The sequence below is a fragment of the Nyctibius grandis genome, chromosome Z, assembly GCF_013368605.1.
Source record: "Nyctibius grandis isolate bNycGra1 chromosome Z, bNycGra1.pri, whole genome shotgun sequence".
Classification (NCBI taxonomy): Eukaryota; Metazoa; Chordata; class Aves; order Nyctibiiformes; family Nyctibiidae; genus Nyctibius; species Nyctibius grandis.
Window position 1 is genome coordinate 71,470,885 of NC_090695.1, and position 10,852 is coordinate 71,481,736.

A 10,852-nucleotide genomic window follows, 5' to 3' on the forward strand; every position below is an offset into this window, starting at 1 on the left:
CTTTGGCCAGTTTCTAACACACTCAGTGCAAGAGTATTTGGGATTCAGCTTTTACCAGAACTTTTCTCAATGAGATACTTAACTGCTTATGCTCTGGTGGGGTGCTAGTGCCCCTAACTGCCCCCTGCAATGAATTCAAAGTGGCTCCAAGGTTGATAGAAGCACCCAACAATGTGTCTACCCCCAGGTCCTCTGGGAATTGCCCACCTTTCATGACAGGTATGATCCCACCTCCTTGTGCAGTCCCAAGACTTGCCCTGGAGCAGAGCAACTCCTCAGGGGTGAGCAGATCTGGCCTGCCTCCAGTCTTTGCCAGGCTTTTTTTTTTTAATGTACAGCCTTTGCTCTCTGCAGGTTCTCTCTTCTAGGTTTCTGGAAGCTCCAGAGTTTGAAATTTCGTGCATGTGGGTTTCTTAAGACATAACCTGGGGGTCTGTGGTCATCTCTGCACCCTTTCTGCTTATCCCTTGAGTTACCACTTCACTCTAGGGCTCCTCCTCTGTGTCCACTGCAGATTACATGGTACCTCCAGAGAGGTGGGGCATGTTTAACAGCCCCAAAAGAAGCAGCAGGGTGGTGGCAGCAGAGCAGATATGGGAAGGCTCTGATATGAAAGGGTGGGCCAGGAGCATGGATGGCATAAAGAGATGTGAGGCTTCCAAGTCATTCACAGGGGACTTTCTTGTAGCTCAGTCACAAGTGAAGGCAAGGTCTCCCATGCTGGTCAGGGTGTCCATGTTCCAGCACTGTGTGACCCTGCCTCATGCAGACATCCTGAAAACTGTATCTTGCAGAATGGTCTACCATGCAAAGACAGTGCTTGAGGAGGAGGAAAACATATCACACCTCGAACACTGTGTTCAGTTTTGGGCCCCTCACTATAAGAAAGACATTGAGGTGCTGGAGCGAGTCCAAAGAAGGGCAACAAAGCTGGTGCAGGGTCTAGAGCACAAGTCTTATAAGGAGAGGCTGAGGGAACTGGGGGTGTTTAGTCTGGAGAGAAGGAGGCTGAGGGGAGACCTTATCACTCTCTACAACTACTTGAAGAGGTTGTAGCAAGGCAGGTGTCAGTCTCTTCTCCCAAGTAACAAGTGATAGGACAAGAGGAAATGGCCTCAATTTGTGCCAGGGGAGGTTTAGATTGGATATTAGGAAAAATTTGTTCACTGAAAGGGTTATTAAGCATTGGAACAGGCTGCCCAGGGAAGCGGTGGAGTCACCATCCCTGGAGGGATTCAAAACATGTGTAGATGTGGTGCTTAGGGACATGGTTTAGTGGTGGACTTGGCAGTCCTAAGTTAACGGTTGGACTTGATGATCTTAGGGTCTTTTCCAACCTAAATGATTCTATTCTAAGATTCTATATGGCTGGCCATAGGGGGACATCACATCTGGAAAAACTCTTGCAAAGAGCTTGACGTATTCTGGGCTGCTTGCAGGTGATATGAAACATGTAAGAAAGGCTGGAAATCCCTGTGTGTTTCAGTGCTGCATGGGAACTGAGTGTGTGCTCAGGCTGTGGCTAATGCAGCTTCTCACACCCCCCCATCTACTCAGTCACTCCAGAGCCTGGTGAGGTCTGATAAATCACTCTTGACTCAGCAAAACACTGCCATATGACACTGCACAGCTGGAACTGTGAATGTTCCTCCATTCCAGCCATCTTCTAGCTGGGTAAAAACAAAAAAAATTGTAAAGAATGTTTGTAAAAGAAAGAGTCACAGTCCCCTCAGAGTCTTTAGTGGTGCTTAATGGAATAGATGGGCTTTAAAATCTTACAGAGCCTGCACTTGCATCCCTCAGGAATGAAATCCCTGTAAAGATTTGGCTCTTGTGTATGAATTACTTTAAATCCCAAGGAAGTTGTTTTATTATCCCATGGGAAGGCTTTGGTGATGGATAACGGTGTGGAAATTACAGACTCCACCACCTGATGTTGAGTTGTCTCTGCTCTGAAGTGGAGGGACTGAGAGGCAGAGACTAGCTCACAATGCCAGGACCACTGGGCTCATTTCAGAGCCCGGTGTTGCCTCCCGATCCCCCGCCAGCACCAGCAACACAGCAGGCTCTTCTTCTCCAGCAGAGCTCTCTAGCAGATGTGGCCAAAGCTGCATCCCCTTTGCTATGGATGAATTTGTGCAAGTAAGTTAAACTTTCTGGCCAGTCTCGGTTGCATGAACTGTTGCAGCTGAACACTACAGTGTGCCAGGTCCTGCTTCCCTCCCCTTTCTCTCCACATTTCTGTTCAGCTGTCCCTGGGCCACCTTCCCTGATGCATCTAGTTTCCTAGATGAGGACCTGGAGGAGCTCAACCAGGTGTCCAGCAACCTGAGCAGCTCCAGTGTCACAGAATCCTGGAGTGTCACTGGAGCTGCTCAGTAGTGGAACTCCTCCAACCCTGGGTACATCTCTTCGTGCCAGTCCCCTACATGGCTTTCACTACACAAAATCCCTAGGAACGCTTTGTCCAAAGGACAGCTGAACCTAGAGCTGGATCCTGATACCGGGCCTGTCTCCTGGCACTGTTGGGACTGCTGTCACTGCAGACACAGCAACACCAGGCTTTGGATCTACGTATAAGTCAAAGTTCTTTACGAGTCTCAGTGGTATCTCTGTTTACCCCCATCTGGCATTGCTACTGCAAGGCAATATCCAGAGACCTGCCTATCCCTCCCTGCAGTCATGGACGCAGCCCTGAACCCAAGGTTATCTGGGGGGGGTTCAGCATGGGCAGCTGGGGCAGCTATGCTGCTGTCACTCTAGCAGGGTGTCAGGGCTCTTCTTCCAGTTTTATCTTGCATGACAACAACAGAGAAGCAATTTCCAGGCTTGTCATTCACTTCCTGACTTGAGGCAGGTTTGGGGGCAACTTGCCTGGTTGCAACATGCTTCTCTGGGAGCAGGACTGCCAGCAGCTCTGTGTGATGAACTATGGTGCCTGTGAAAGCAGATAATCCCTTCCTCCCTCTGCCTTGATGGAAGCGTGACGGTGGGAAACAGATGGATAAATTCAACAGGCAAAACTATATACAAAATTGCAAATCCACATGCATACCCCCTGCCACAGACCAGTGCATTGCAGGTGTCTTGCTGTCCACTAACTCCCTCCCGAGTCTTGCCTGACCTTGCCAAACACAGATCTGCCAGGCTTCAGAGTCAGGCGCTCTGCACCAGGTTGGATCCAGCTGTCCAACACCAGCCCCTGAGGTCTGTCGTGGCCTTAAATCACTCCCTTCGCCTCCCCTCGGCCTGACGTTCACTCTTGAGCCGTGTGAAGTAAACCGGTAAATCCACCAGTCCCCAGGAAGGGCGGTATCTCTGAATTCGCTGCATGTAGAGTCAACCCTGACCTTGTCCTGGGGCTGCCCACACTTTGACCTGGCATGTCTGGCCCTCAAGTGTGTGCTTTAGCTCTGCAGTTTCTGGATAAACACTCCACATCATGCTGGAGGCATGTGGTTTCCCTCTTCAGAAGAGCCCATGAATTGTCTGTGTTTTTTTTTCCTAGCCTCTGCAAATAAATAGACATGGCTCTCAGGAGATAATGCAGTGACGGGCTGCAGCGACTCTGCCTGCACTGCTCGAGTCACTCTATGGGGCTGAGATACTAGGGCCCCCACTCCGGGAGGAGAACGGGTCCCGGTTATGCACCGTGCTATGCTGGAGTAACCTTCCAGTCAACATGGGTTTATGAAAGGCAGGTCCTGCTTGACTAACCTGATCTCCTTCTATGACAAGATGAGCCGCTTACTGGATGAGGGAAAGGCTGTGGATGTTGTCTACCTGGACTTCAGTAAAGCCTTTGACACAGTATCCCACAGCATTCTCCTGGAGAAACTGGCTGCTCATGGCTTGGATGGGCATACACTTCAGTGAGTAAAAAAACTGGCTGGATGGCCGGGCACAAAGAGCTGTGGTGAATGGAGTTAAATCCAGTTGGTGGCCGGTTACAAGTGGTGTTCCCCAGGGCTCAGTGTTGGGGCCAGTTCTCTTTAACATCTTTATCAATGATCTGGACGAGGGGATCGAGTGCACCCTCAGTAAGTTTGCAGATGACACTAAGTTGAGCGGGAATGTTGACCTGCTGGAGGGTAGGAAGGTTCTGCAGAGGGATCTGGACAGGCTGGATCAATGGGCCGAGGCCAGCTGTATGAGATTCAACAAGGCCAAATGCCGGGTCCTGCACTTGGGGCACAACAACCCCATGCAGTGCTACAGGCTGGGGGAAGAGTGGCTGGAAAGTGGCCTAGCGGAAAAGGACCTGGGGGTACTGATCGACAGCCAGCTGAACATGAGCCAGCAGTGTGCCCAGGTGGCCAAGAAGGCCAACGGCATCCTGGCTTGTATCAGCAATAGTGTGGCCAGCAGGACTAGGGCAGGGATCGTCCGCCTGTACTCAACACTGGGGAGGCTGCACCTTGAATCCTGTGTTCAATTTTGGGCCCCTCACTACAAGAAAGACACTGAGATGCTGGAGCGAGTCTAGAGAAGGGCAACGAAGCTGATGAAGGGTCTGGAGAACAAGTCTTATGAGGAGCGGCTGAGGGAACTGGGATTGTTTAGCCTGGAGAAAATGAGGCTGAGGGGAGACCTTATTGCTCTCTACAACTACCTGAAAGGAGGTTGTAGCGAGGAGGGTGTTGGTCTTTTCTCCCAGGTAACAAGTGATAGAATGAGAGGAAATGGCCTCAAGTTGTGCCAGGGGAGGTTTAGATTGGATATCAGGAAAAATTTCTTCCCCAAAAAAGTTGTCAAGCATTGGAACAGGCTGCCCAGGGAAGCGGTGGAGTCACCATCCCTGGAGGGATTTAAAAGACGAGTAGATGTGGTGCTTAGAGATATTGTTTAGTGGTTGACTTGGTAGTGTTAAGTTAATGGTTGGACTTCATGATCTTAAAGGTCCTTTCCAAACAAGACGATTCTGTGATTCCCCTCAGCCCTGGCAGAGGACTGGGACAGAGCTGCCCAAATACATCCTGCCTGCGGCTGGTTTGGCAGGAGCAAAGCTCCACGGGGCAGATGAGCAGTGCATTTGTGTTGTTCACCACAGAATTGTTTTGAGGGTGATAACCCCACCAAAACCCTTCCCTACAGTGCAGGGGAGACACCATCTGAAGGTCTGCATAGAAGGACTGGCAATGCAGAGAGCAACACGCAGCCAGACCACCTCTCCCTCACTACATGAGGACTGGAAGGGGGCACATGGGCTTGCAGAGCCCAGGGACAAATGAGCAGATGGTGTAATAGCAGCAGCAGTGGGCAGGTAGGCAAGATGTGTCCCTTCCTCTGCAGAAGTGGAAAGGGTCCAGGGAAGCAAAACAGAGGCGGACAGTATGAGCAACTAGCTGGGCTAGGACTTTTCAGCCTGGGGAAGGGCTTTTAATGAGAGAAAATCTTTTAATGACAGCAGCTTCCTCTGGGCCAGAAAATGGTGGATGCTAGGTCAGGTGGATCTCCCATCTGACCAAGCATGGCTGTTTTATGCTCCTCAATACTATTTCCAGCTGCAGCATTAAATCTAGCAGGAATGGCCTTCTCATGCATTACGGTGCTGTGGTGTCCCACTTCGTGCTTCCAGGAAGGTGCAGAACTGGAAGAGGTGTGTGGGGATGGATTACATGGCCAGCTGGCCAAGAACAGTAGCCATGATGCTGGCACAGCTTGCAGACTTGCAGGGTGGTCACTGACTTCAGGGAGCTCTCTTGACTGTATGGTGCACCACGGACCCTTCCCCAGACACCTGTGAATAAGTCGTGTGAGTATAGTAGCAAGTCAGAGCAGCATGGGTGAGCACAGGCCTGTCCTTGGAGGGTTTCAGTTCACACTGAAGCACTTTTTGCTAAAGCTGATCAGAAATCTCAACCGGTCATTCTGTAGGAATACAACATGTGGTGCAGGACTGAACTGAACTCAGGAGGCAAGTCCTGGATTAGCCAGTGCCCTCTGATCTCTGCAGCTGCGAGCAAAGGGAGCCCCTTGCATACCCAAGTTGTACAACCTCGATACAGGTATCTTGTGAAAGGTGGGTTGTGTCCCATCTGGTAGAAGTGGGAGGTGAAAGAGCAGAGGCAGCCCCAAGGACTGCTGATGCACACTTACACTGTTACCTTGGTTGGACTGTGCCCTGCCACAGTCCCAAAGATGGCCCTGACACCACAAGCAACCTAGACCTGACATTTGGCAACTGGTTGGGAATCTGCAGTTCCCAGAGAGCATTTCTGGGTAATTAGTTCAGTTTGGAGGTTGCTCTCAAGTGCTGGAGCAGATATCCAGTGTCCCTTGCGTTCAGGGTCTCCGCTCTGGCTCTTTCCATGCCCCCGTGTATTATCTGGGCTGATTCCGGTTGTGAAAGGCTCTTGAATAAAAACCTGAATAACATCTAATATGTGAAGTGCAGATGACACTGTTTGCAATTTACATTAGCTTTGGAAGCGGTGCTGTTGACTAGCGAGCCAGGGAGTGATCTTCTCCCACGCTGAAGAAACTTTATTTTCCCTTTGCTAAATTGCTTCCTACAGCAAAACGCTGCACTTGTTCAGCACCTTCTTCACCAGGATCTGTGTGTTTCTTGCTACTCCCACGTGGCCTTTCTCACAGGAACGTGGGTGAAATAATACTCACAGTGCAGAGCCCTAGTATGTGATGTGGATTTGAAATGAATGCTTTGACTGTACGCTTTTAGTAGCCCTTTGTGGAAACGGGCTTGTGCTGTTTTTCCTCAGCCTTACATAAAAAAGTGCTGTTGAAATGTGATTGTGCATATCATTTTATTCACCATTGCTACCTTAAATGTGCCATCAGCACAGAGCACCCAGGATCAATTAATCACCTGTTTTTAGGCTCAGGAAAGCTACCAGAAAGCTCAGATAGCTTGACACTCCCCGTCTTTCAAAATCTGGATGTCTTGCCTGGTTTTCCTAGAATAACGTAGGAAAAAAAAGAGTAAGAGCTCAAAAAAATCCTCCCCAAGTCATACCTTGGCTCCTGTCCAGCCCATGGAATGGAGCTGACTATTATAAAATTGGCTTGCTCATTTTCCAGTCTAAAAAGCTGAGGTGACTGCAAGCCATCCTGGTCCACAGATGTCCCCTCCCTGGGCATGCAGCACTGATGCTGGGTCTCCAGTCCAACCTGCTCACAGCAGGGCTGTCCCCAGTGTGAGGTTATGGTGGCCGTGGCTCTGTCTGAGCTCTAACCACCACCTCCCCAAGGATGGAGACCCCCTTTACCTCCCCATCCTGGGGAAGGGATTTCCCCCATGTCCAGCCTGTACCCTTTGGGGCTGCTGCTTGTGGCTGTTTCCCTGTGTTGCATCACCTGCTACCACAAAGAGTGTGGCTTCATGCCATTTGCAACCGTAGGCTGCTGCTAGATCCCCCCAAGCCTCTCTGTCCCCAGACTAGCCAGACGCAGCTCCTTCACACCTCCTTGCAGCTTCCCTTGACAAGCTGGTCATCCCTCTCCTCCTGCAGCCCAGAACACAGTTTGTATTATTTGCCATGCAAGTTCATTGCTGAGTTGTGTTCAACCTCATCTTCACCCTCGGTCCCTTCCCAGCAGGATCCCCTGCTCAGACAGTCACTTCCCAACCGGGACCAAATCACTGTCCCAAAGCAACCCTTGTGCTTCTCATGAGGTCCCTGTTGTCCTAGTTCTCAAGTTTCTGGCAGTACCTTTGGCTTGAAACTCTGCCAAAAAAGCCGTAAGGCACATAACTGGGCATCTGCATTCACAGAGGTCTCTTTGAAGGACTTAGTGGTGCTATTTGACTGCCCAGACTAGCAACATTTTGCCCATCTAAGTTCAACTCTCCCTTCTCTAATTGCAGGCAGCACAGACGGTGAGACCTTCCCCATCCTCTACAGAGCATCTGTTTTGTTGCCAGCTTGCAGGCACTCGTGTTGGAGGGTCTCCTGGCCACAGACTGCTGACCTCACCTTTTGGATCTGCTGATCATGCAGCCACAGAGTGGTCTGATTTAGCAAGCTAATCCAATGGATGAATATTCATCTCTTCTGTGGGATTAGTCCCCTGCCAACACAATGAGCTAAATCCCTCGGCCTGCAGCCGCACAGTAGTCACTAAACATGGTGCCAAGGATGAGGCAGGGACCTGCAGGCAAGGGCTGGGTGCATGCCTCCACCTATCCGCGGGCACTGCCAGCGCAGGAGGGTGAATCTCACAGGCTTCACAGCCCAGCGCCCAGCTCAACTGACATGAAAAATTCCTCTTCCACTTTGCTAGCAGGAACGCGTGTGCTTCCCATCTGCCGTGGCTTTCCCCGGGAAAGGGGGAGCCTGAATGATGGTATTTGACACAAGCCTGGTTTCAGACAGCCAAAATTAGAGCCCCTGGAGGTCTCTGCCAAGGGCATGAACTTACATTTGCTGCACACAGAGCTGGCATTCATTGGCGTAGGTGTTCCCATCAGTCCCACAGACAGGCAAGTGCAGGAGGGGGCAGGCCTGCAGCTCGACCATGTCTCCACACACTGGCTGGAAGGGAGAAACCGCAGCACACGCTTCAGTGCCAGCAGCACTCGTGTCTTCCTTCCACAGCACCACGGCAGGAGCAAGTGCCACTGGCGACCTGGTTCTCTCTGCCCCAGACAGGGCAGGACGTGCACACAGAGCAGGAAAGCATCCCTCAGTGGGACTCACAGCTTGGGCTTTGATGCGGGTTTGATGCTGGAGCACCAGTACCCATAAGGCTGGGGATGATTGCTAGGAACAGCCTTTCTCCTAGGCATGCCAGGCACTAAATCCTGTCTCAGGTCATGAACAAGTAAAACCAGAAACCTCTTACCTTTCTCAGGCCATTCCCTTCATTCAGCTCTGCCCCTGAAACAGAGCAGAGACCCATCAGTGTGGCACACCTGTGACTGGTGGCAGGAGCATGAGGCATCGACAGAAGGTCATGTCCAAACCAAAGGGAAGGCAGGGTTGTGCAGGGCCCACTCAGGACCTGGAACAGCTGTGTGGGTTTTGTGAGGGGAGATCAGTTTGCTGCATGCCATCCTCTACCCTTCCAGCAGCACAGTGCACAGCCTCCATCCGCAGCTGAGCTGGCTCAGACAAAGCTGTGAATGCCTGTTCCCACATCCTAACCCCTCTCCTGACAGCCTTCTCTCCCAGTCTCTGGACCAGGAGCTCCATAGATCATCCAACACATCCTGGGAAACCTGAACCCATGCAGTGCTGCATGGGGACATGAGGTACCTGTGGAGGGCTGAGGCTGTGTGACGCTGCACAGCCAGACAACAGTCATTCCCCAGGGAGAGCTGCATTTGGTGGGTTCCCTTTCTGCAGTCAGGCAAAGCAGTAGCAACAGATCACAGCCAGTCTGCGTGGTGCACAAGTGTCCTGGGAGCATGAGGGCTTGCACACAGGCTGCTGCAGTTCCACCACTACGTGCACCTAGGTAGCACTGGTTTTCCAGAGCCTACAAACAGCTGCTTCCCACCTGAACATGCTGAGCATGTAGTGCTCTTGCAAAGGCTTGCAGATCTTCATGGAGGCAGAAACAACAGTAGCTGCCACCCCAGTGTATGTGCTGTCCCCCCAGATCTCGGTTCCCATTCGCATCACAGGCTGTCCCCTCTCCCATCCCTCTCCCAAGTGCAATATGGCCAATAAACCAGCCCGTAACCCTTGCCCCAAACTGCTAATAAGGCATGGTGTGTTTGCTCCAGTCCTTCTTCCCCACCACATTGCTGCTGTGTTTGCTTGCCCTCCTTCCCTCCTCTCCGTACTGGAGTTTCTGGGTCTTTCTGCCTTCCCACCCATTTTTGGTCCCTCTGTGTTTCCCGACCAGCCACCAAAGAGCTGGCTGCCAGCAGCAGAGTAGACTTACCCCCAGCAGCAACAAGAGTCACCAGTGCCGCCACCACCACCACCACCAGCTCCCTCGCAGGCATGGCAGGTTCAGGTGCACACACATGCACCTTGCTCCTCTCGTGGCTGCCTTTATAGGGGAAGGCACCGGCTTATCTCGGCGGCACTGGGAAACGCAGCATTTTGAGCAGCGTTTGATCTGCACTGGGAGCAGCTGGACTGTGCACCCAAAGGGATCACTTGGGCGCTCTCATGCACCTGATAAATCCTCCCAGTGCCACCTGCTAGCTCCAGGTGCTGGCCCTGGAGGCTGCTTTACGATCCCTTTGCAGTGTAGTCTGGGCTGGGCCATGCTGCTCTTCTCCATGCAACCCAGCCAGCTTACCTCCAGGTTTATCTTGTCCAAACCAGGCCTCCAGCATTGCAGCTGCCATTCTTCGTACGTGGCAGGTATCTCCATTTGGCTTGTGAGACTTCATGTGGAAAAGCCAGGAAATTCAGGCTGATTTGGGTGGCTGCACTGTGGCCTGAGCTTTATCCCATGAGACCCGGCCAGCCGGATTCTCAGCTGGCTGACACACAGGACTCCAGGAGGGGGATCTCAAACACACAGGAGGCTTGCCGTCATGCTCTGGCAAGCCCACTGCATTGCTGGGTGGGATGGGACAGGATGAGGGTGCAGAGGGCCTGGAGGGAATGAAATTTGGCTAAGTAGGAGCAGGGAGCTGCTGCCTGTGCTCCTCTGCCCATCATCACGGGTGGTTTAATACCTTGCTCTGCTCACCAGGTTGATCACATTAATGGTTGCAGCTGAGATTGACAGAGCAAAATGATCTTTATCATAAGATTCAGTGTGATGGAAGGGGACTGTGTGCGTGGATACCCAGTTTCACAGAATCACAGAATCAACCAGGTTGGAAGAGACCTCAGGGATCATCGAGTCCAACCGTTGCCCTTACACCACCCTGTCACCTAGACCATGGCACTAAGTGCCATGTCCAGTCTTTTCTTAAACACAT

At 51.7% G+C, this 10,852-nt stretch overlaps 1 protein-coding gene across 1 annotated transcript; it reads right to left on the bottom strand.

Moving 5' to 3' along the window:
- Positions 1-6,862: 6,862 nt before the first annotated feature.
- SPINK4 (serine peptidase inhibitor Kazal type 4) lies at positions 6,863-9,916 on the bottom strand. The gene is made up of 4 exons (XM_068423986.1): positions 9,853-9,916; positions 8,806-8,840; positions 8,383-8,495; positions 6,863-6,917 (listed from the first exon to the last, which is right to left on the bottom strand). The coding sequence occupies exons 1-4, from the start codon at positions 9,914-9,916 to the stop codon at positions 6,863-6,865; spliced, it is 267 nt and encodes an 88-aa protein (XP_068280087.1).
- Positions 9,917-10,852: the final 936 nt, after the last annotated feature.